Here is a 24,714-nt window from a genome sequence, read left to right as displayed (position 1 = left end):
GTAGAAGTCTGGGGTAAGGACGGGGGTTAGCGAGCGGACGTCTGGGCATGCGAGTTGGGATGGTTATTCGTCCGTTATTCTAATCATTGCTTATTCAAAAACCTCCTATTTTTATCCATGTCTTTTGTGCTTGGGTACGAAAATCTGGTGCGAAAGTCATGTTCAGAGTCACGTCTCAAATCATAATTTAGTGCGCCATGTCAATAGACCATCTCAAGTCATATCGATCGACATCGCAATCTTCTTTTCAACGCCAGCAAAACCCATGACAGGGTAGGAATCGTGTTTTTGGACAGACATCCCATGTGAGGGTTGTCATTTTTGGTCAGACCATGTCTGAGTGGTGAGGAAAGAAGAAGTTGAGGGGATTGGAGAGGTACTTATACATCTGAGATGGCGCTAGAGGGGGGAAGTACATGGGACGAACTCTTCATCAACGTGACGTCCAACGTGCGCTGTCGGCGTGAACGTCGTTCGTCAATGACGCCATCACCTTTCCCAAAACACCATGTCGTCACGACGAGGCGGCGCGAAGGTCAGGCGCCACGAACCTCAAACGATCGAAGCAAACAAACCAATTGATACCCCTCTACTCGAACGCACAAACAGCGTTTGTAGCCTGCAAACCAACCCATCACCCGTCATTCTGACGTCCAAACGCACTCGAAGCACATCAACCCTGTGGCTTCCAGCGCCAAAATACCGCCATGCTACCCACCATGTCATATCCATCAACATCCCTCACAATCCCAATTACAACTCCAGAAAGCAGTTTGATCCGCCGCGCCCGGTTCCCATATATTTCCGCCGAGGCCACGTTAAGTACCTCAAGGACGATGACTCGGTCTCGCCGAAGTCTCTCGCGGGTTTGGACGAAACGCTGCTGAGCGCTTTGGTTTTGTCGGCCGACATTATTCAATACGTGGGCTGCGAACATGTCGTCTGATGATGTATTTGAAAACGTTGGTGAACTTGCAGCTGACGGTGCTGACTGCGTCTCTCTGCGCCAGTCTTCAACCATCAATGTCGTATCCGGGCTTGGTAGTGGGAGACTTTGGGTTGACCACCGCCGTGGTGTAACCCTCGGAGGGCTTGGAGACTGTTCGGTTGGACGATAATCTCGAGATGTAGGGGTCCACGGCGCTGAAAGAGCTCCGCCGAAAATCTCGTTCATGGATCCTCTCAACGGCTGCGGGGTTGGCCGTTCATGTTCCTCTTCATCTCCTTCATCTCCTTCATCATCCTCCTCAACCTCATCCTCGTCCATTACCGAAACACGGTCCTCGGGCTCGCGTTCATCATCCGAACACTGGAACTGTTCCTCGAACATATCCTGCATAACCTCCAGCGCACCCATGAAGATACGACCGGACCAAGTCTCCAACATATTAGCGTGTCTAAGTTGGTCCTCCACACGCCGAGCAACCTCAAGCTCCAACCATGCGGATTCAGCCGCAGCGTGCATCTCACATATCATAACCCATCTCAGCCCCGCCTGGATCCGCGATGCGCATACACGTTTTGGAATCCCGACATAGCACTCCGCACCAGATCCATGGAGTCTGAGTTGCTCGTCGAAAAGGTTGTCGGTGATCGCCAATAGCTCGGTATAGCGCTTGGTGTCAAAAGAGGCATCACGATCGTAGTACGTCTCCTTTTCTTTCCGCGCTAGCGCTTCCCTTGCTGGTGGTAGCAGGTTTAGCTCGAAGAGCTCTTGTCGACAGCTCGGGCACTTGTTGCGGTTCTCGGTGTAACCTTCTGTCATGTTTCGTAGACAGTGGAGGTGCAGTATGTGTTGACAGGGGAGTTGAGCAACGCGGGTACTCGGATCTTGTGAGTCTACTTGCAGGAGCTCCAGACAGATGGCGCAGTTGGTGTCATCGGTGGCCCCAAAGTCTTGTGCTTGTTGACGGATTCGCTCGTCGAGGAAGTGCTCGAGGCTGGGGAGGTTGTTGGACGCCATGTCAGCGCAGGGTGTGCGAGCTGGTTGAGTGTGTTGTGCGAATGTGTTCTTAGTGTGGACTGCAGCGGTGGGTAATTCCGCTTCTAGCGCTTTATATATGGCCATGTGACTGCCTTCATAGTGAATGGCTATAGGTAGCAGTATATGTGGGGTATATAGTTGTGGCGATGCGCGAAGTGAATTATCCTACCTGCGCCATGTACTGAGCATCGCTTTCTCTGTGGGAAAGACCCGATGAACCCCAAGGAGTCTGTATATAAGCTTCCACTCGTTTGTCCCCAACTTTCAAGCAAGCAACACCCCTAACTCAACTCAACCATGTCGATGCAAACTTCCGCTTCAGTTCCTGACCAGCAAAATGGTGTCATGCCAGACTTGCCCGCAATGGGGCAATTCATAGCTACCATGGATGGGTCCGTTCAGTACTCCGAGCAGCTTCCCGAGTCCTGCAGTATATGCTGGGAAGACTTCAACTGGGACAATGGCGTTGCAGTGCGCCTTCCATGCGGCCACATCTTCCACAATGAATGTTGTCTCCACTGGATGAATTCAGCCAGTGAGAACCGCAACGCCTGTCCCATGTGCCGCACGGTCTTCTGTCTCCTTAATGCTCTGACACCCGAACAAATACGCGATAACGAAGAAGGGCACAACGAGGGTGTATACAACCGCGAGGCTTACTACTGGCTTATGACTTACGCTGACTCATATTACGATGGAGAAATCCGGACTGATCACCCGGATCTCGTGTACATTCCATGCGAATCAAGGAGGGCATGGCATCGTGAACATCATCACCAAGCGTACGAGTTCATATGCGACTGGCATGAAGACATCGGGGACAACTGGCTTGAGCTTATCGTAGCGAATCATATCCGGAACAGGCTCAGCGAAGACGGTCTTGCTGACTCTTGGGCAAGCCAGGAGCTTGAGACGAGACGCATTGGGCTAGTGAACTGTGTGAACTGGATGACTAGGGGTGCCAACATGAATGGCGAGGTCTGGGTCCCGCAGAATATGCAAGAATTCGAAGCGAGGGCCGCGGAGAATGCAGGGGACAACGAGGATCACCAGCAAGAGCAACACGACGACGACCGTCAGCCTGACGAAGATTCAGAGACTCACGAGCGATGGGCATCTGGCCATTCCCAAGAGGACGAGGAAGGTTTAGAGGAAGGCGAAATTCTCGAGCACGCAACCAGTCAAGACCCCTCTGAACTTCCCCATCCTGAAAGCTTTGTACTTTCCGATCCTGGAACAAGTCCCGTGAATACCGGTACAGTTGAGCAAGCTATCATAGCACGCAACGATGCTATCCATCAACGTTTCCGGGAAGAACTAAACGCAGAGATTGTCGTAGGAGTCTCGCACGAGTTACACGATTTCAGGAGCGCTGAAATACTACCCTATGGAGAAGTACAGCGCCGTCATTCGCGCTCCCAATCTCCATCCCCATCTTCACCATCTCCACCCTCAACATCTCCATCAACAGACTCTCTCTTTCCTCTCCCCCCGGCCACGGAACTAGCCGACCTCCCACCCCCACACCCCACAGTCTCGCAACAAGACGTGGCCGACACGCGCTCCTGGCTTAGATCAGAGGGCCACACCATCCTTTGCGAGATGCACAACGTAGCCTCGGTTGTGTATCAAGACGATGGTACTTATGACGTGCATGGTTTTGAAGGAGATTTTTTGGGAGTTGTGAGGGATGCGGATGCGTATCATGTCGTGGGGTGGATTGCGATCTTCTATCGTTATGGAGGGGGTAGTGAAGATGTCGGTGTGTCGAGGGGTCGAGTGATGCGTGGTGTATAGTGGGAGATGTAATAACTTCCTGTGTATGAGATGCAAGCGCTTTCAGATGTAAATCTCGGTGAACGTTACTTCTTCCGTGGATAAATGTATCCGTAATTTTGGTTGCTTAATAATGACGTGGGAGCTTGTAACTGAGTATGTTTGACGTTCCTGTCCTCCAGTGTCGCCCATTGGTGAAAGAATACGCCAGCCGTGGGTATGCCCCTCCTAAAGCGTGATTGACTCGTGATATCCCCAAACGCCAACGCTATGCATAACAAAAATGCGTGAAAGATGTACCTCCTATGACATCTCACAGGAGCCCAACTATGCCTTGTCCTCGCCCTCATCATCACTACTTTCCCTCTCTTCCCATCCCACCATCCGTCTCAACACGCGATTCTCCTCACCCAACTCTTTACATCTGCCCCTCAATCCTTGTTCGACTTCGCTCTGGCATCTTAATGCACTCCTTGCGTTCTCCGCGACGCGACTCAACCCAGCCTGCCAGTCTGCGTGTTCAAGCCGCAGCGCCATAGATGTCGAGCGTTCTTGGTCAAGAAGACCCTGGTAGTGTTTGTGCAGAGCTAGCATGGCCGAGGTTTGCGAATAAGCGTACGGACGAAGTTTATCGAGGAGAAGGGTCAAAGCGGATTCGTAGTCGGTGAGGAGGGCGGAGAGCGATGTATTGGTTGAGGTTAGGGATGCGATGGTTGTTTGCGCGCTCGAGAGCTGTGATTGTAGATGTGCTACTGTCGCTGCTGTAATGTGGGTTAGTATGTGTTCATCCGAGTCCAGACAGGTGGTATCGCCGTCCAAACCCTCTCAATGCAGACTTAACATACCATTGATCTCTCCATTAACCTCCCTCATGCCCATTCCACTTGCACTTCTCGGATTGAGCCCACCGACCTCACCTCCCCCTTCTTGTGCAGCCCTCCCTTGTATCGCAGCGACACCCTCCACGATACCCCTCGTTTGCGCCTTGTTCTCTTCTAGCAATTGACTCAGCTGCTGCACCACCGCCCACAGATGGTTCATGTCCGTCTGCTGGCCGCCGCTGGGTAGGCCATTAACCATTGGAACGCCGTTTTGGCCGCCGCCGTTAACTTGCGATCCTGCAATACTGCCGGCTTGTGAATGTGAGGGAGAGGGCGGAGGGCGATTTTGATTGTGCTGTTGCTGGGCGGCTTGTTGTTGGGAGGACTCGAGAAAAGAGAAGTTGTTCATGGCGACAGTAGTGTGGGTGGGTGGTGGAGATTAGGTAGCTGCGGATATTGGTGGAGTTGGCGTGCGGCGCGGGCTTGATGGCTTCGGTAGTCGGGCTTGTGATTGGATTGGAAGTCTGATGGTGGGATCGTAGGCGCCTACCAAGATCTTCTCAGCGACGCGACACTAGATCGGGGTATAGAATGCTTCTCTGCGTCTTGTGCGGGGTCAGGTTGGTTCGCGTTGCGGAGTCTTGAGGCTTGTTGGCGATGCGCTCTGGGACGTGTCCAGATGGCGCTTGCTTGCTTTGGTGCTAGCGGCTTGGCCACTCTCTATGGCTTGACTAGCCAGCGAACCATTGCAGATGGGTATAACTTTTTAGTGATAAGGTATCGATAGTACTAGGTAAAGAAAGCGTGACTAAAGTATGCGAGGGTAAAAAGCAAAAATACACCACAAGAGGTATCCGCAGCCAACCCATGCCAAAGAACAACCTCCCCCAATGGTATCCAACACTTCACAGTGAGACTCGATGCGAGCTTACTATGACCGAAAGTCCTTCCCTCCCTGGGGAGCCGAAGTGCTACTCGCTCATCTATCAGGCAGCACATACCTCCTTTCTACACTCATCTCGCGATCTGCCTCATCTTCACCTTCAAACCTCAACCTAACGAGATTGTCCACACCATCTCCTTCTTTGCCACCATCTTCTTTCTTGACCTTGCCATCACTTTGCTTCCAGACAGCCACCACTTCCGCTTTGTAGAAAGTAGTGGTGCCTGGGTAGAGAGCAAGTACGTTCTTTCCTTTGCTTAGGTCTGGCAATGTGGTGTTTGATGAGGGTGGTGGGATGGGTATGAGGTGATTGACGGAAGCACGGTATGGAACTGATGGTGTCGGTGGGTCCGGATCAGCATCAATGATTTCGTACCGACGTTGCTTTCCTTCGCCGATTACGGATGTCACGCGGCATAAGATGCCCTCGCCCTCGAACGACATGGAGGACGCCGAAGAGCGATTCTTCGCGTTGTTTCGGTAGAGGACCTCGGTCTGTGGCGAAAGACGTGGTCGGATTTCTGTAGTAATGTCGTCAGCTGACGTGGTGTCTGAAGAGACATGGGACGATGTGTAAAAAGGGCGCTGTGATAGAAGAGATGGTACATGGTGGCATGAGCACATGAAAAGAAGTATGAGATCAGATGAGGTGAGATTATGAGCTTGCCTATCCGACTACAAACCTCGAACAAGCCGAAAGGAAAAATGCCAGTGGGTATCGTCTGCCGTCTAAGGTGAACGCCGATAGCAAAGTACAGCTCAACGCTTGGTCTTGTACTTGATTGTGGGCTTGGTTTTGGAAGGAGGAAGAACCATCTTACCCTTACCCGAGTCGTCTTCGTCCATCTTCACACTGCCCTCTCTCGCAACAGGTACCGATCCTGCTCTGCTACTGCCCGACTTGGCTACCAGTCGATCTTTCTGACTGCTGATAACGACCTTCGGACTGGGACCTCCAGGACTGTCCGCAGCCATGCTGTCGCGGTCGTCGATGTTGTCGTTATGCTTTCGCTTGCCTTGGCGGTCGCGTCCAGACTTTCCGTGCCCAACGCTGGTGGCTCGTGATGCTGAGGGCGGGGCCTCTTCCGACTGACGGAGGGCAGCCAGGAGTTCTATCTGAGTGGAGACATCGTTGCCGCCTTCGACCTGCTGGAGAAGGGTCTGTGCCTCGTTTAGATTACGTATGTTTTCGCGCAGAAGGTCTTCAAGCTCGTCATCAATACGGGCTGAGGTTTCCTCGCCGCGGTCTAGCCGGGTTAGCACAGTGGGACGAATACGTAGTAGTCAGTTGGGCAACGAACGCTGACGAGCAGACTGTTCTGCGACGAGGGCGGTGATTTTCTCTTGCAAGGCATCCGACTCTTTCTGCGGCATGTCAGCAAGGAAGCGGATCTATGTGTAGATGATTTAAGTAATGCATGCGACAAGGCACGGTCTGTGTAATACCATGCATTTGTCGGCGCGTCTGGCGTCTGTCTTGATCTGTTCCCAGAGTTGCCGCTGCTCCTGTGTATCTTCTTGGTCATAGTAATATGGTTTTCTTCCATATTTGTTTCGGTTATGGCCCAAGTAGCCGTCAGAATCGCGAAGATCACGCGGTACTTCGCTCATGGTGAGGAATGCTGGCGATAGATATGGAGATGCAGATTGTAATGCTGGTGTTAATGAAGAAAGTATATTCGTACCATGAGTTGATCAACGCGACGTCCGTCAGCTTTGATCGAGTTCCAGAGGGCTCTTTCCTCGTCGAACTCCTCCTTCAACTGACCACGGGGCCTGCTGCGGGCTGCCATGTTGAGGAAGTTGTGGCCCGTCAACTCCCCAGCTCTTTTCGTGTTACCTAAGGCGCTGCAGGTAGTTCATGTGGTGGTGTGGAAGCGACAGACTGAGGTGGAGGAAGGGAAGTAGCTGCAGATGATCAACGTCGGGGCATGTAGTCGGCGGGATGCAGGGTAGGGTACGCTAGTCATGGGAGAGGGGATGAGCCTAAACCAACGGCAGGGTGACGATTGTGCGGGACCAAACAAGTGGACCCCGCCCAGAGCTCCTCCGCCAATTCGCGGCATCGCAATACATACGCAACCTCCACACTCGACCGAAACCATATTCAAGATGCGGAACCCTCTTATCAGACTAGAATGCGGTAGGTCGAGATAGTGAAATTGGTTTGAGCCAACATCGACTAACTAAATCCAGGTGTTAACAGCTACGACTGGGGTGCGTGCCCCGCGTCATCACTCACCTTCGCCCCAGCAGTATGCTGAACCAACCCAGGCAAAGTCGGCAAAGAGTCGGCAGCCGCCAAGTTCCACGCTGCAAACGCTTCAGACTTCTCGATTGAAGAGGAGAAGCCATATGCCGAGGTATGAAATTCCAGCTTGCGATTGACGCGTCGTTGACACGGTTAGCTATGGATGGGCACACACCCGTCGCTCCCTTCCAAAGACAAGGAAACCCAGCGAACGCTTCTCGACCTTTTCGAAGAAAACCAAGCCCTGTTGTCAACAGATATTGCCGAGCGCTATGAGAACAAGCTTCCCTTCCTGTTCAAGGTCCTCTCCATCAACAAGGCCCTGAGCATCCAGGCGCACCCGAACAAGAAGCTCGCCGAGCAGCTACATGCGAGCGACCCCAAGAACTACCCAGGTCAGCATAGTTACGGAAATTTCCAACAGAAATACTGACCTCACTAGATGACAACCACAAGCCCGAAATGACCATTGCGGTCACTCCTTTCGATGGCCTCTGCGGCTTCCGACCCCTCGCCGAAATCGCACACTTCCTGAAGACCGTCCCTTCATTGCGCAAACTCGTCGGTGAAGAAGAGGCGAAGAAGTTTGAGGACACCATCAGCGGCAAGGAGACTTCGGACAAAGAGGAGGATATGCAGGAGAACAAGAAGGCCCTGCAGTCTGCCTTTACAAAGCTCATGAACACGGACAAGGACGCGCTATCATCTGCCAGTGAAGAGCTTATCAAGGCAGCGGAGTCTGAGGGCGACAAGTTCGCGGACGGCGGCCCACCCTCCAACGACGGCAAAGAGCTCGCAGACCTTGTCGTACGCCTAAACTCCCAATTCCCCGGTGACATTGGCCTCTTCGTCCAGTTCTTCCTCAACTACGTTAAGCTCGACATCGGCGAAGCCATGTTCCTCAAGGCTGATGACATTCACGCCTACCTCTCCGGCGACATCATCGAGTGCATGGCGAGCTCTGACAACGTTGTCCGCGCAGGCTTCACACCCAAGTTCAAGGACGTGGACAACCTGACGAAAATGTTGACGTACAGCTATGCGCCGATTAGCGAGCAGAAGATGGAGCCCAGAGACTACTCACAGGTCAGACTGAACGCACCGGCGTATAGCTCCAACAGCAGCAACAAGCTGTACAACCCACCGATCCCCGAATTCGCCGTGGTAAGGACTGCGCTTAACCGGGTAGGTGGAAAGGCGACATTTGATCCGATCGATGGACCAAGCATCATCCTGTGCACCAAGGGCAAGGGAACGATTAGCGTGGGACCAAAGGAGGAGGAGATCAAGGAGGGCTACGTCTACTTCGTTGGTGCCACTGCTGAGGTCGTCATCAAGAGCGATGTTGATGCCGAGGACGAGGAGGGCGCAGAGGGTCTTGTAACATTCAAGGCGTTCTGCGAGCTCGAGGACGGCAAGGGCAAGCTATGAGACATGAGATATGAACAAAAAGGTACGACAACGACTTGATGATATGACGACAAGAGAAACGTCTTCTTGCTATATTGTGTTTGGCTACATAATACATCTATCATCTATGAGTGGTATCACAATGCTATGAGTCGCTAAGTCTAGAACAACAAGGGGAGTGAAGTGTCGCCTTACTCCGGCAAACTCCTCATGACACCCTCAAACGCTACCAATGCCATGGCATTCGCCGGGAACGCCCTGAGGAAGCATGGCACAAAACCCCGCCAGTACCCTTTCCAGCCTTGCTCCCTGTACACCGCTTTCGCGGCATCTCTCCACCTCGGAAACTTTCTTTGTGCCAGCGGATCCGTCATGATACGCTGCTTAATCACATCACTCGGATAGCTCGTCAACCAAAAAACCTGCGCCGACAAACCTCCTGCCCAGAAATTGACAGCAGGAGCAGACAGCGAAGTACGTTGTTGCAGCTGCCGCGTAAAAAGGTCATAAGTTCCCCACCAGAAGCAGAAGAATGTGCGGAAGAGCAGTGTAGCACTGAGACCGTGATACACACCCCTCATTCCATGACCAGTGTATATCTTCTTGAGGCAGTCGATCGGCCCGGAGTACAGTCGCGACTTCTTATCCGCGGCGTACTGTACTTGCAGACGTGCCTTGATGTGCTCGACGGGCGCGGCGATGAAGGAAACTGTCCATCCTGCCATTGTGCCTGCTAACGCGTGGCCGTATACGGGTAATTTACGCTGCTGTTCGCCGAATTGGAGGTGTGACGGGGGGTTGAAGACGCGGTCGTTGAGGACGCGGCGGTAGACGCTTAGGGAGCCTAGCATACTTTGTGGTGTTAGTATACGGAACATGATGGGGTGCTTGGGACTATGTGTCTGCGTACATGGAGTCCATGAACATCCATCCTACAAGCGGTGGTGTAGCGCCCTTGTACAACCCCGCGAAGCCTTCTTTGCGGAGTGTCTGCATCAGACAATCTACCGGGCCGCGGAAATGGCTCTTCTCTGTCGTTTGGAGACGGACTTTCACCGTGTCGAAGGGGTGGCCCACTGTGTCTTGTTAGCAATGTCAACACATGTGCTTGAGAGAGATAGTTTACCAGACAACTTCGCAATTCCGCTGAACACCCCAGCGACAAAGCCGCGGTAGTGCTTGGGAGACTTCTTCGGCTCATCAGAGGTAGCTATCAGTGCGGTGGCCGCTGGCTGTGAGTCGCTGGTTTTCAGGTTCAGGGCTGAGGTAGCCATTGTCGCGTCGCTGTTCTCCGGTACAATATCGGAATCATGCCTCCCGTCCAAGAAAAAGCACAAACGGCATGCAACACGTCAAAAAGATCACGAAGAAACGAAGGTAGGCAGGGAGAAGCAGGGCCGTCGAACAACTCAAACCATTATTCTCGGTGGAATTGTCAGCAGCGGTCAGTACAGTAGGCAGCTTGCAGGTTCCGCATATCGGAAACGTACAAGCGCCCGCGATGTGGTGACGATGTCGACAGGGCCGAGAGATCGGTGTTCGGACCCCCGAAAGTCGCGTTTTAGTGCTTCTCTCCAGGGCTGGACCCTTGAGATTGGCTTGCCAGATTGGTACGATGGTTCCTTCATAGATTAGCGGCTGCCCCTCCATATGCACTTGCGATCGTGGGCGACCGAGGATGGCGCGGTTTGATCTTTCTGTTGCTAATCGACTGTTGTCGCTCTCACTAACTTTGTGATAACTTTGTTGGCGCGCGCGCATTCGATACACGTGTTCTAGGTAATCATGTCGGCGACTACGAGTGCGACGACGGCGCCCGCTGTGGGTGTAGAGTCGAAGAAAGGTATGTTGGATGTTTGGCGGGGCGCGTTTGGAAGAGCTATACTGACATCGGCGCAGTATGGACGACCCTCATCACCAACACGGCATACCTCACCGGTCTCCTTACCCTCGACTACTCGCTCAAGAAGCACGGCACAAAGTACCCGCTCATCGCTCTGTACACGGATACCTTCCCCGAAGAAGGCCACAAGGCGCTCGATGAGCGCGGCATACCGAAGCAACATGTCAAGTACCTGCTCCCAATCAAGTCAAAGGACTTCACCGCGGACCCGCGCTTCTACGATTGCTGGAGCAAGCTTACGCCCTTCTCGCTGGAGGAGTACGACAGGGTGGTACAGCTAGACAGCGACATGTTGGTCTTGCAGAACATGGACGAGCTCATGGACTTGGAGCTGGACGCACCGAGTACAGGCGGCAAGGGTAACAGAGTGTTTGCGGCGAGCCACGCGTGCGTGTGCAATCCGCTCAAGAAGCCGCACTACCCCAAGGACTGGTATGTCTCTTCCCTTATACATAAATATGATACATAGACTAACACAACTCCAGGATACCAGAGAACTGCGCCTTCACAACCCAACACGCCGACCCCACCACCGCCCAACACACAGGCGCCCCCTCAACCGCCGGCCTCCGTATGCCCAACGGCGGCCTCCAAGTCGTAAACCCCTCGCTCGCGACCTACAACCTGATCCTTGAGCAGCTCTCCAACGAGGCATCCGGCGACTACGACTTCGCCGACCAATCGCTGCTGGGCGATCTGTTCAACGGTCGCTGGGTCACGCTGCCGTACACCTACAATGCGCTCAAGACGCTGAGGAATAAGGGTGTGCATGATGTGATCTGGAGGGATGAGAATGTCAAGAATATTCATTATATTCTTAGTCCGAAGCCCTGGGAGGAGGAAGATGGGAAGTCAACGTGGGAGACGCATCAGTGGTGGTGGGATGTTAATAATGAGAGGAGGAAAGGGGAGAAGAGTAAGGGGATTGACGATGGATTCTGAACTCTCACGATGTCGTGGGGTCGTTGCATAGTGGTCGGCGTAGAGGTGTAGAGTAGTACGAGAAACTTGGGCCTGCATCTTACGAGAAGCCCTGGAGGCGTTGCATAGTGGTGGGGTAGGGAGAATAATGCCCTGCATAAAAAGTATTTGGCAGCCATGGAGGAAGAATACATTCCATCCAATGAAGACTGCGTTCCGATTATTGAACAACCCACGTATTGCCTACGAACACCTTCCTTTTCGGTAGCACGGCTTTGTACACGATGTTTTTCAAGTTTCCTCTAGGCTTGGCGCCAGGGTTCCTCCCCGATTCAGTAATCCCTCAAGCTCGGTAGTTATGCTTCTTTCAACACATGGTCCGCACGGTGTACCACGTCATGGTGGACGGTACTAACCCTGCGTGGTCAGTGTACAGGCCTTGTGAAGAACTATTCGTAACGCGGACCAACATTTGACTGTAGCAGTCAGGCTCGGGCAGTTGGAGGGACGATTCGAGCAGCAAGTCGCAGAAAACTTCTTGCATCGGCTTATTTCGCCCGAGATATCAGGCCTCGACGATATTTGAGCCGGCTATAGCAGAGACTAAATCCCGAAGGAGGGCTAGCCAAACGGGAAGATCGGAATACGTCACGGTAACGCCGTGTGTACAGGCAAGATGCAGTGAGTGAACTGCTGCCAGTTCCCACGCGAACGGCGCAGACCCCACGGCTTCATCAATCTCAGGAGTAGCGCCGCGTACCTGCGTTTGCCGGCATTCGGTGAATCGAACGGCGGCGGCAAAGTCACACGGCAGGAAAGGCTGCTGGAAACTATATGGCTAGCTGCAGCTATCGTGCAGCCAACGCGCATGCAGATGCAGCGAGTAACGCATGCGGAGACCCTTTGCTTCATCTTAGCCAAGATTCGCAATCAAAGGGCGTCGTCGAGCTGTGAGCCCCTTTTCGCCGACTGAGGCAAAAGCAGGAGAGGCGGTGATGGAGGTGTGTGGTTGGCGTGTAGGATGAACCCGTCACGATCAAGCCGTTGGGCGGAGCACAGACGTTTGGCAGCTGCGATCTGCAACGCGCCTGCTGCGGTTTCACTCCTGAGCAGCGTGAAACCTCATTTCATGAACAGCGCCAGCGCCCACGCGAGACCCTGTCCCGAGTCGCTACACATTTGCATCTCCTGTGCCGTCTACATCTTGACGTCTTCTCCCACACACGACCGCCATTGAATCTCACCTCCACGCCTTATCACGCCCGACCGCCTGCCGTCTACCGTCCTCCGTCGCGCGCACTAGCTATAGCTCGCTTTCGCCGATATACCGCCCACTCGACACCACCACCCAGTCCATAACGCGTAAATCAGCACCATGGGGGGTTCAATATCCAAGATGATGGCCAAGGTCTTCGGCTCCAAGGAGATGCGCCTGCTGATGCTGGGCCTCGACGCCGCCGGAAAGACCAGTACGCACCACCATCACACCACATACACTGTCGCTAACTCCCCCAGCCATCCTCTACAAGCTCAAGCTCGACCAGGACGTCACCACGATCCCCACCGTCGGCTTCAACGTCGAGACCGTCACATACAAGAACACCAAATTCAACGTCTGGGACGTCGGCGGCCAGGACAAGATCCGTCCCCTCTGGAGACACTACTTCTCTGGTATGTTGGGCCGCGGAGGCACGGTTCCGGGTAGGCGAGTCGACATGCACGCGACTGCATGCGCATGGCTTCTACCTCACCCGGCTCCTGCTGATATCTCCCATTGAACAACATGACTAATCGCAATCGCAGGCACCCAAGGTCTCATCTTCGTCATCGACTCCAACGACCGCACCCGTATCGACGAGGCCAAGCAGGAACTCACAAGGATTATCCAGGACCGAGAAATGAAGGATGCGCTGTTGCTGGTGTTTGCGAACAAGCAGGATCTCAGCGGAGGTGCGTAAACATGAGAAGTGCGAACATGAGGAATATCGGGCTGACACGATATAGCTATGCGACCAAAGGAAGTCTCAGACCGTCTGCAATTAGACAAGATCGCCAAAGACCACGTATGGAAGGTGGAGCCCAGCTGCGCGACAACAGGAGAGGGTATCTTTGAGGGATTGGTACGTTCCGATCTCCCCAGCATAATTCATTTGCGCCATCATGAACTAACACTTATGTCAGGCCTGGCTCTCCAACAACGTCAAGCTACCACCCGGCGCCAAATAAACGTCTTCCTACCCACCGCGATCCGCGCATCCCTGTCCCTCTCTCACACACTGTCCGCGATACCTGAACGACTTGCATGCTCTTCCCTGCATATACCCGGTTTTGTCCTCTTTACTTAATGTCGCACTTACTCTTATCGTCTTGTAATCTTCTTAATTGGGGCTTGTACATTAGATATGTACAAATCTTTTTTTGTCTTGTGTGTAGATCTTTTTCCTGTTGTGGTCCGAAGATGGGTGCCTGGCTGGGCTGACTGGTTGGTTGGCTGGTTGGGCTGTCTATAAGTAAGCGATACTGATACTGATATTACCTCTATCTGTGTGTGTTTTGAGGTGGTGGTGTGGATGGTGACGTGGAATGTTTGACGTCTAATATCTAGGTTGGCCGCGACTACCTTCCCTGACGCGCCTTCCGAATCCATCCTTCGCGACTCCCTTCCCGAGAACTCATCAACTACGGATTTCCCAACCCCCGGCTTCTTCCCCTCTCTGGATTACGTCTTTGGTAATTGCTCATCATGGTCACAGCTCACTCTACTTCCTTTCCGACCACCGGCGTTTGCTACACTCAACGAAATGCGTGCGCGTTGAAGCACACTATACAAGCAAGCCTTGAGGTATTGCTTGTACGGAGGTGAGTTCCGCTCTCGACAAGCCGAGTGTTCTTGACTGAACGAGAACTGACTGTGAATTGAGACACAGCGTCATGAGTTTGGGACTAGCATTATGAGCTTGGGATTAGCATTATGAGCTTGGGATTAGCATAGCGGTCCCAATGGCCCTGCAGCGCTTTGAGACCAGCGTATGCAGTTGCGCATTCGACTGGAATCCGCTTCTGAAACCAATTTACTGACGTCCAGCTGATTTCGCCGATATCCAATGTGCTTTACTGACATACAAGACTGGCGTGTTTGGTTTGACGTCACAATCAGACAATTCAGAGTGCTTAGGGGCGCTCTTTGTCTTCCGAAAACTGCCTCCCAAACACGATTGTGTTGGCTTGTCTTGAGCATCAACAAGCAATGAGACACTGAGACAGTGGTATATGAAGATGCTGGAGGACAGTGTTGAGATGGACACCAGCGAACGCAGCTGATACCTTGTCCGGTTACTCAAGACACGAAATCAACCTCAAGGCTTCGCAAAATTTCTTCTGATTACCTTTCGTCACAGACGACTTTTGCTTCTTATTCTATCGACCCGACAGCTATGGCTCCCCCTATGATAGCTCCCGCAACGCGGGTGGCGATCGACGCCGCAATCAGCGCCGCAGTGAACGACTCAACAGTGACGACATGTGCAAGGTGTGGCTCGTCAAACCACAATCTTCTCAAGTGTCCTGCGAACAATTCGGTCAGTAGCAAAGGCCCTCTCTGGAAGAATTTCAATACCGGAGCTGCGCTAGGCGCCGATGAGTATCTCAAGAACCACGCCCAGTACCACTACCAGTACGTTGCTCCTATGCCTGCCATAAGGGGTAACTCAGGTAGAGGTCGTGGTTGGGGAAATCAGCAGCCAGGACGGGGCCGTGGAGGCGGAGGCGGGGCTGAAGGCGGAGGTCGCGGTCGTGGTGACAGTCATGGTCGCGGTGACAGCCATGATCGCGGTGGCAGTCGTGGTCGCGGTGTCAGTCGCGGCGGTGGCCGTGGAGGGTTCAGCAACACCGGAACCAATCAACGTGTGCCTTGGAGTGCAGTGGCCAACTACAGCAATGCTACAACCGGTACCGACATGCACTATCCTCTGCCTGAAGATCTCAGTAACAAAGCCCCCGTCGGCGATGGCAAGGCATGGACCTTACCGGGGGATATGACCGACCGAAACAACGTACTCACACTCAAGGAAGACTCGAAATATCCACTTCGGTCGAGCTGGTTTACGAACGCTGACAAGGACGTCATCCTTACCAATCACTTTGAGTACGAGCTTAGTGCCGACAAGTTCTACGAGTACAAAATTCTGGATATGGGGACGAAGAATCGCAAGAAGCTGAAAGTACTCATGCAGAACGCTATCAACAGTTGGCCCTTCCTGAATTCCAACCAAGCATCGTTTGCAACCAACGGGATGGACACGATTGTTTCGTGGATACCATTGCATACCGACTTAAAGGACGGAGAGGCCGTTGATGATCACTCGATCGAGTGGGGTTCTCATAGAATCCCTCTCGGGAACGATTTCGTCTCGACTCGGTTCAAGTTCGTCAAGGCGATCGACACCCATGGTCTTCGACGTTATGCTGCTGCCGATCCGAACTACGAACACTACAACTTCAACGACATAGCTACGTGTCTCAACATCGTCATCTCCAAGAGCTTCAGTACAGATGTGCACAAGTTGTCATCGAACAAGTTCTTCGTCAAACGCGCTCGCAGTACACTCAATAACGGGACAACCGAGAACGATTCCAACTCATTGGAAATCATTCGCGGCTACTACTACAACGTCAAGCCTGGTATGGGAAACATCATATTGAACTTCAACATCTCCACCAGCGCCGTCTTTCGACCGATACTTGTGAGCGAGTTCATGGCGGACTCCGAAACGTTCGCGGCTGATAGACGTGCGCACATTCTGGCTGGAAAGACCGTGTACATCCACAAGGACCGCATCGACAGCGATAAAGACAAGGAAGCTAGGCTGAATGACGAGAGTTCTCGGTATTGGAAGATCTTTGAGCTCCAGAATGATGGTGGAAATATTGACAGCCTAGTCTTCTACAAGAAAGTTTTGGATGACAACGGGAAGCCCCGAACGAACGATAAAGGAGGATACATACTGGAGCAACAGCCTACGAAAGTGGTAGATCATTTGGAACAAGGTGAGACACCATTTCTCATGGTCATACGTTTATATGCTAATCGTCGCAGTGTTCAGCACACAGCCAAGAAAAGATCTTGTAGCGGTCAATGTGGGCTCGAGGCTGCATCCAGTATGGTACGCACAGGAGTTCCTTCGTATCGTACCTTACCAGCCCTATACTCGGCCGGTGCCAGACCCGTACACCTCCTCTATGGTCGACCAGGCATGTCGTGATCCAGCGGTCAGCCGTGCATACATCGAAAAAGAAGGCCTGGCCAGCATTGGGTTCACCACTAATGACAGCGCCGTTGCTTTCGTAAGTACTGCTTTACTTTGATCTAATTTTAACGGCTGACAAGTGCATTTCAGGGAGCGAATATCCCCGTCAAACTGATCCCCACCATGCTCCAGGTTCCACATCATATCTTGGGTATGCCAGCAGTCAAATACAGTAACGATACCACCACCGGAACAATTCAGGCGAAAAAGCAATCTCACTGGCACTTCCCGCCGAACGCCACACGGTTCCTGTATACGAATCAGAGCAATCTGGGTAGCTTCAAATACGCCATACTGTTGGGTGAAGGCGTTTTCAAGAGTAAGAGACAAACGTTCAAGACACGGATCACCAGTCAGATCGCCAAATGCGGCTTCCAAGTCTCTCAGGCAATGGATGTGTCCAATCCTGGTCTTGACGAGCCTCTCAGAACAATGGAGCTTGGATCAATCAAGGAGAAACTCGAAGAGGCCAAGAAGCTTGGTGCTGACTTGGTCGTACTCGTGCTCCAGAGCTACAACGTTGCCGCATACCGCAACTTCAAGAGTCTTACAGACAGAGATTTGGGGATGCAATCGGTTTGCATGACGCTGAAGCGAGGTCGCGAGGACGAAATAACAACCAACATTATGATGAAGGTCAACCTCAAGTTCGGCGGTATCAACCACGGAGTCACAATGGGCGCTCAACTCTCTGCCACCATGGTCATAGGTGCAGACCTAATCCACCCAGGACCAGGCTCATATCCAGGCACACCATCTATAGCTGCTGTTGTGGGTTCAGTCGATCTATATGCGGGCAAGTGTCTTGGATCTTTACGACTGCAAGATGTTCACAAGACAGATCGAGAGGTACGTCAAGTTCACCCTTTGCTTGTGGTTTTGCTAATCATCTTAGATCATCGATGAGAAGTCTCTCAAAGAAATGGTTCTTGAGAGGTTGATGGCCTGGAAAGAGTTTGGTCTCGGTGTTGTCAACGAGCTTCCTAACAACATCATCTACTTTCGCGACGGCGTTAGTGTCGGACATTATGACAAAGTCAAAGAAATCGAACATCGAGCTATTCGCGCCGCTTACAAAGAGGCCAGATCGCAGCGTAACCTCCCAGAACAAGAGCTCAAGCTTGTCTCTGTCATAGTCACGAAGCGTCACCACACTCGATTCTTTCCACAGAAGCCGGAGGAAGGAGATAGATGGGGCAACAAGAACACCCATCCTGGTACCTGCGTCGACAAACTCGTTACATCACCCTACTATCAAGACTTCTTTCTGCAGTCTCACAGTGGAATTAAGGGCACAGCAAAGCCTACGCATTACTTCGTGCTCGAGAACGAGATTGAGCTCTGCAAGCTTGAAGGCCTACGAGATCTAGTAAGTTTATCAGAGCTCTTGCTTTGTTCGTACACACTGACACAAATGCAGATCCATAACCTCTGCTACTCATATGTTCGCACCATGGGCGGTGTCTCTTACGTCTCACCAACATACTATGCCGACCGGCTATGCGAGCGAGGACGTCTCTACATCCGCAAATACTTCATCGGCGACGACAAATCTCTCTGGGACGACTTTGGCGCCGAAAAGAAGCGACAGGAAGACATCTGGAGAGATGCGCGAGCCAAGATCCACGGTACAGGAGAACGCAAGAAGAGTTCCAAAGAGCGACAAGCGGAGAAGGATGATTCGGAGAAGGTCATGACTCACATGAAGGACTGGATGCTCAAGAAGGTTGAGAATGAGTTCTACGTATTCAAGGATCATGCGGACGAGAGCAAGAGGTGGGATAATCCTTACTCCAAGGATCTGGCGCAGACTATGTTCTGGATGTGAAGGATCTGGAGTCTGGAATGGTGAGTGTGATGGTGGTTGATCTCATGTGAGGCACTGATGATGGACGGAATGTGGCTCTCTTCTTTCCTCCTCTTTTGTAGGTTTCCCTTATTTCCTTCTGTCTGCTGCTTCGTCGCGGTTTCCTAGATCGTTGTCATAGACTCTACTTTCTGTACTCAATAGACTGTCAAACCCACAAACCCATTGCACTCCCCACAAGACTCACATCTCGCAAGCATGGCCCATACCCTCTTAACGCATTGATACGTACACATGAGTTGATCTTAATGTCTACCGATGTAGCTGCTCGGTGGTGTTGCGCCTTCATCCACCTGCCTCTGCCAGATGCTAATGCGGTGACGTCATCATCTGCCACTCAATCTCCATCCCAGTTGCTCCATGACTCCGACGTAGCCCTTTACACCACGCACATCGCACGCCAAATGATAAAGCCCAGCTTCAAATCAGCTGACTTGTCTAATTGACGCTATGCAACAACATGAGACTGCGAAACGTTCTCACGGCAGCCTCTTGCCGCATCTACTCGACACATGGGTACCGAGCTTATGGCGCACCTACCTTTGGAGAACATGGAGCCATGCTTGAAGCTCATGCAACTCAGAGGCGAAGTTCAAGAATTCCAAGATGATAATTATAATAGTGGAGCGCGCATTGAAGCGCTGCTTCTATGAACGATACGATCGGACTTTGCTCCTGGATACAAGGTCACCGCCTTTCTGCTCTTTCCAGGTTTGCCGCTTGAGCATACACATACTCCTTTTATCAAGGCCGCTCAATGTCATTTCGCAAATCACCTGCTGCGTGAAAAAGTCTGCGAGTACGTGTAGGCGTCTTCTTCTGCTAACCCTCTATTCTCTAGTCAACCAGCTCTTCCCGTCTGGAGCGACAATACTCACACTCTCCAATCATTGCATACGCATGTATCAGTATCGACCTCACTCATGTGCGATCTGTCGCGGGGGTTGGAATCGAGCGTTCTGCGCTTGCTACCAAACCTTTTTCGACAAGCACACCACCACTGGACGTGTCTCAAATCAGGACTTTGCGCGGTTGCGTAGACTACATCCAGTTGTCGGTTATGGGAGGCAAGCTTTACCAGAGTGGCCATCGCCGACGCTTGGGACTTACTACGGCAAGCAAGGCAACACATGATGCACCAAGCCCACACAAGCCCGGAGAAGACAGCTTTGCCTACTAAGGATGCTGTAGCCTGTTGGACTCTCGATAAATTACCAGCTAAGACGGCAATCGAAAAGTCCGATTCTGCAAGCGGCTTTGTAGCAAGCATGTCACAGGCAGTATCTATACACGGTCAAGATTGCTTTCCCGACATGACTGTGCGTGTACCAAGCCTGAGCGAGTAGCAATCTTCACATTTGAAGTATAATAACGGTCTCAATTCCGCAGAGTATCACTTTCATCATCGAGTACCACTCATCTCAGCATGGTCCGTAACAAGAACGGCAAAGGCAGAGGCTATGACAACCCCAAAGCTGAGCACAATGCGATCAGTGCCAAAGAGAAACGGCACATCGAGAACAACACCGCGAACTTCGTTATCCATCCATCCATGAAGGACGACTACTGGGCTTCGCTCGACCGTCTCAAGAGACCAGCTGCTAATGAATTCTACGAAGACCTGATACTCTACGGCGACTATCCCGGTGGCCCCAAAGATCCTAACAAAGCGGAAGCTCCTTGGCCGAGCAAGCCAGCTGCTACGATAGAAGACCCCGATACGAACCACACTAGTCATGATACTCAGGCGCAAGGTATTGGAGCTAAGATAGTTTCATTCGGTCATGTATCCAGCACCTCTGTGGACGGCGAGAGCAACACCTCTGAAGTCGAAGCATCCAACGAAGACACCGTATTGGAGAGCGCGAACGAAGCAAATGTCGCCAACACAGTCAGCATCAATCGGCCATCGCGAGAGACTAGCAAGATTCTGTCCATCCCGCGTGCCAGTCTTCAAGACGCCCCTGCAATCAACTTTCACGAAACCTCGACCCCCAACTCAGCTCCATCACCTTCCGCTTCAAGGGGTGGAAGGATAGTTCCAGTGAATCCTGAGCTATCTAAGACTCTGTCCAATCTGAAAGGTGCCTCGAAATATCCTCTTAGAACATCGCTTCGTACCAAACCAGAACGAGGCGAAGTGATCACGAACTCGTTCCAGATGAGGATCAATGAGAAAGCAGTCTTCGCCGAGTATCGCATTCTTGGCATACCAGCATCTGAATCACGGGCTGGGAAGAAACGTTACATGGAGACCGCCATCCAAAACGTACCCTTCCTAAACAACAATCGTGGGAACTTTGCAACTGACAACGCCGACACCATCATTTCTTGGGTGAATCTACATCAGTATGCGGGCGCTCAGATTATGATTGGTCATCCAACTACTAGTGTTGGAGCCATATACCGACTGGTGGATATCGATGATCGAAACACTACTGCGCAGCTCAGCTTAGAGTACAAGAGACGGATTGATTTTGCCGACTTACGGTCCTACGCAAACACGTCGCACGCTGATCCGTCCAACTACGATCCAAGCGCAGAAGAGTATGCGCTCAATACCATCATGTCCAGATGCATTGTGCACGACAATACTACTTTGCATCTGAACAACCACAAGTTCTACGTCCGCAATGCCTTCCGAGATCTAGTAACATCTGGACAGGGAGCTATTGCGCCTCTTAGATCCTTACGTGGCTATTCCTACAGGGTACACGCGACTATGGGTAACATTCTTCTCAACATTAGTCCAGTCAACAGCGCGTTTTGGAGACCTTTGATGGTCAGTGAAGTTTTGCAACATGGCCGCGGAACTTTCGGCGGAGATATCGAGGAAGCGAAGCGAGCACTCAAGAACGTCAGGGTCTATGTCGTCTACCATCGCGACAGCAAGGACAATAGATGCAAGCACCCGAGATGTGGAAACCGCGCCAATTGCACAGCAAATAACAGGGCCAACTTACCCAGCCTCGACGATCAGCATGCGAGACTAAAGACAATCTGTGGCTTTGGGCTGGCATGCAACCAGGAAACCTTCAGGTGGGAACACAAAGACGCGCAAGGAAATGCCATCGCAGCGCATAGCATCAATGTTACTGTCGAAAGGTACCAGTACGAACGTGAGTACAGCTCTCATCGCGTATCTAGCTAGGGGTTAACCACATGACAGAATACGGACGGACGCTGCGACATCCTGGCTCGCCTGCGGTGAACGTTGGCACCAATCTGGCACCTACGTGGTTTGCCCCAGAGGATCTTCGCATCGTTCCAGATCAGATTTATGCAAAGATCATACCTGATGCAGTAGCAACCGATTTCCACAACGACGCCTGCAGGCCGCCTGCAGTTATCCGATCACGCGTTGAACGAGAAGCACTCTCTCGCATTCCAATTACTCAAGTTGAAGGCCTCGTAAGCTACCGACCCCTCAAGAGTTTGCGAAACTATCCTAACAGTATTCAGGCCCACTGTCCACACATACGCATGAGCCCTCACATGATCCAGATACCCTCCGTTCGCCTGCCTTACCCGGCGATAATGTATCAAGGCAACGCTACCAACAAAGTCGTGGATCAGCGCTCTGGCAGATGGAACCTCCAAAACGCTAAGTTCCTACAACGCAAAGCTGGCAACGTTTCTTGGAAGCTTATCGCGGGACCAAACGTTGACCCTAGAGGTGACTCAGTGAGGCGCGTGGAAACGCATTTCAACGCAGCACTGAGACAATATGGGGTGGCGCTGAACAGTCGAATGGAAGGTCAGCCGCTGAATTTGTCGAATGCTACAGAGGATGATCTGTCCGGCACCCTTCGTGTCTACCTCCAAAGCCGACAGGATCAACGACAGCCAGTACCAGACCTCTTTGTCTTGCTACTGAGCCAAAAAGACCAAAACATTTATTCCAACTTCAAGTACCTGGCCGACAAAGTCTACGTGCTTCAATCAATTTGCATGATCGAGGCCAACACGAAGGGCAACGGCATCGCACAGTATATGGCCAACATAGCCATGAAAGCAAACCTCAAGATGGCAGGCATCAATCATTCCACACCGGGCCTAGACAAGGATCTCAGTAACACCTTGGTTCTAGGTGCCGACTGCACACATCCAGGTAGCGGAGCGCTAGCGGGCAGCCCTTCCGTTGCTGCTGTTGTCGGATCATTGGAGGCAAATGGGGGCAGGTTTCGTGGAAAACTCAAGCTACAACGACCCAAAGAAGAGGTCTGTCTTATGCTGCAATAACTCTCTTACCTTCGCTAGCTGACTGTCGTTGCAGATTATCCATGACATGGGAGATTTCCTCGTCGACCACTTCACCGCTTGGTACAACTTTCATGGGAAGTTTCCTGAGAACGTACTCTACTATCGTGACGGTGTCAGTACCTCACAATACGATGACGTCGTTGACGTGGAGCTCGCAGGTATCGAAGAAGCTTTCGAAGATTTGATCGAAGCCCAGAAAGGCGTGGGCGTCAAGCCGTTGAAGATCACGGCAGTCATCGTTACCAAGCGGCACAGTACCCGTTTCTTTCCTCGCCAAAAGAACGATGAGATGACAAACGGCAACTGCAAGCCCGGACTCCTCGTGGATCGCTCCATAACGTCACCGTACTACACCGACTTCTACCTTCAATCACACAACGCCATCAAGGGGACCGCGCGTTCTGCTCACTATATGGTGATTAGGAACGATATGGGAATGTCAACCGACCAGCTGGAAGATCTGGTAAGTCTTACAGATGAGCGTAGGGATACTGCTAACAAACAGGTACAGACGCACAAACTGAATTACACCTACGTTCGAGCTACACTAGGTGTATCCTACGCGGCACCCGCCTACTATGCTGACCGCCTTTGTGAGCGAGCGCGCTGTTACCTACGCAAATATTATGTCCCCAACAACAACGCGCGCTTCGACACCCGAAATCAGCTCCGTAACGTGGAAACCGCCGTCAATCAGAATCGCAACGCTACCAACGCGAACGTGCCACCACGCCCCAGAGGTCACAAGAAGACGGATGCAGAGATCCAGGCGGAGAAGGCTGATGCAAAAGACGTCGCCGACAGGATGTACAATTGGCTCAACCCAATCGCCGAGAACAGGTTGGACGCTGAGCGAGATGATGTTGCGAAGAATCCTGCAGGAGATGAGAGACAGAGGCATATGCTGGAAACCATGTATTGGATGTAGGTAAGCAAGGGGTGAACGACGGGAGTATGCTGGCGGATCACGGAGACTGCTGACCCATGGCTACGGCCACATTTTCTTCATCACCACCTCTTTTGTGGATTTCCCTTATTTCCTTTCGATGTCATAGACCGTGCTTTCTGCCCATAGATTTCCTTACTCAGTAGACTGTTTCATCCACAAACTCAATACAACTCTTGACAACACACGTTGAACAAGCATGGCACTAAGTGAGAAGAGCTGAAGAATGATTTGACTTTCATTGAAACAAGTCGCTTAACCTTTCGGAAGCTCGACTGAATGATACTAAAGCATTGACATGCAACACTAGATGACCCTTACAC

At 52.1% G+C, this 24,714-nt stretch overlaps 9 protein-coding genes across 9 annotated transcripts; 6 read left to right on the top strand and 3 right to left on the bottom strand.

Annotated features, from left to right (window-relative positions):
* Window positions 1-2,281: 2,281 nt before the first annotated feature.
* On the top strand, window positions 2,282-3,491 carry J4E92_001339 (uncharacterized protein; the record flags this gene model as incomplete). Its single annotated transcript, XM_051492751.1, has 2 exons — window positions 2,282-3,379; window positions 3,456-3,491. The coding sequence occupies 2 exons, from the start codon at window positions 2,282-2,284 to the stop codon at window positions 3,489-3,491; spliced, it is 1,134 nt and encodes a 377-aa protein (XP_051358263.1).
* A 596-nt stretch (window positions 3,492-4,087) lies between these two features.
* Window positions 4,088-4,990, bottom strand: J4E92_001338 (uncharacterized protein; the record flags this gene model as incomplete). Its single annotated transcript, XM_051492750.1, has 2 exons — window positions 4,088-4,521; window positions 4,606-4,990. The coding sequence occupies 2 exons, from the start codon at window positions 4,988-4,990 to the stop codon at window positions 4,088-4,090; spliced, it is 819 nt and encodes a 272-aa protein (XP_051358262.1).
* Window positions 4,991-5,560: 570 nt separating this feature from the next.
* Window positions 5,561-7,317, bottom strand: J4E92_001337 (uncharacterized protein; the record flags this gene model as incomplete). Its single annotated transcript, XM_051492749.1, has 4 exons — window positions 5,561-6,045; window positions 6,346-6,771; window positions 6,826-6,889; window positions 7,210-7,317. 4 exons carry the CDS (start codon window positions 7,315-7,317, stop codon window positions 5,561-5,563), a joined length of 1,083 nt encoding a protein of 360 aa, XP_051358261.1.
* Window positions 7,318-7,636: 319 nt separating this feature from the next.
* J4E92_001336 (uncharacterized protein) lies at window positions 7,637-9,206 on the top strand (the record flags this gene model as incomplete). The annotated part of the gene is made up of 5 exons (XM_051492748.1): window positions 7,637-7,667; window positions 7,721-7,741; window positions 7,799-7,887; window positions 7,933-8,170; window positions 8,218-9,206. 5 exons carry the CDS (start codon window positions 7,637-7,639, stop codon window positions 9,204-9,206), a joined length of 1,368 nt encoding a protein of 455 aa, XP_051358260.1.
* Window positions 9,207-9,376: 170 nt separating this feature from the next.
* J4E92_001335 (uncharacterized protein) lies at window positions 9,377-10,459 on the bottom strand (the record flags this gene model as incomplete). The annotated part of the gene is made up of 3 exons (XM_051492747.1): window positions 9,377-10,037; window positions 10,096-10,261; window positions 10,312-10,459. 3 exons carry the CDS (start codon window positions 10,457-10,459, stop codon window positions 9,377-9,379), a joined length of 975 nt encoding a protein of 324 aa, XP_051358259.1.
* A 511-nt stretch (window positions 10,460-10,970) lies between these two features.
* J4E92_001334 (uncharacterized protein) lies at window positions 10,971-12,030 on the top strand (the record flags this gene model as incomplete). Its single annotated transcript, XM_051492746.1, has 3 exons — window positions 10,971-11,028; window positions 11,085-11,520; window positions 11,574-12,030. 3 exons carry the CDS (start codon window positions 10,971-10,973, stop codon window positions 12,028-12,030), a joined length of 951 nt encoding a protein of 316 aa, XP_051358258.1.
* Window positions 12,031-13,384: 1,354 nt separating this feature from the next.
* ARF6 (ADP-ribosylation factor, Arf Arf6) lies at window positions 13,385-14,235 on the top strand (the record flags this gene model as incomplete). The annotated part of the gene is made up of 5 exons (XM_051492745.1): window positions 13,385-13,478; window positions 13,525-13,710; window positions 13,813-13,959; window positions 14,014-14,129; window positions 14,191-14,235. 5 exons carry the CDS (start codon window positions 13,385-13,387, stop codon window positions 14,233-14,235), a joined length of 588 nt encoding a protein of 195 aa, XP_051358257.1.
* Window positions 14,236-15,529: 1,294 nt separating this feature from the next.
* On the top strand, window positions 15,530-19,143 carry J4E92_001332 (uncharacterized protein; the record flags this gene model as incomplete). The annotated part of the gene is made up of 7 exons (XM_051492744.1): window positions 15,530-15,587; window positions 15,640-15,711; window positions 15,931-17,055; window positions 17,105-17,352; window positions 17,406-18,164; window positions 18,211-18,684; window positions 18,736-19,143. The coding sequence occupies 7 exons, from the start codon at window positions 15,530-15,532 to the stop codon at window positions 19,141-19,143; spliced, it is 3,144 nt and encodes a 1,047-aa protein (XP_051358256.1).
* Window positions 19,144-20,608: 1,465 nt separating this feature from the next.
* J4E92_001331 (uncharacterized protein) lies at window positions 20,609-24,373 on the top strand (the record flags this gene model as incomplete). Its single annotated transcript, XM_051492743.1, has 5 exons — window positions 20,609-22,301; window positions 22,352-22,593; window positions 22,645-23,403; window positions 23,459-23,908; window positions 23,957-24,373. The coding sequence occupies 5 exons, from the start codon at window positions 20,609-20,611 to the stop codon at window positions 24,371-24,373; spliced, it is 3,561 nt and encodes a 1,186-aa protein (XP_051358255.1).
* Window positions 24,374-24,714: the final 341 nt, after the last annotated feature.

The sequence above is a fragment of the Alternaria infectoria genome, assembly GCF_024043175.1.
Source record: "Alternaria infectoria strain BMP 0036 chromosome Unknown scaffold_1, whole genome shotgun sequence".
In the NCBI taxonomy this organism is placed as follows: domain Eukaryota; kingdom Fungi; phylum Ascomycota; class Dothideomycetes; order Pleosporales; family Pleosporaceae; genus Alternaria; species Alternaria infectoria.
The sequence above is the reverse complement of the archived record's forward strand: the minus strand, read 5'-3'. Positions and strand labels throughout refer to the sequence as shown.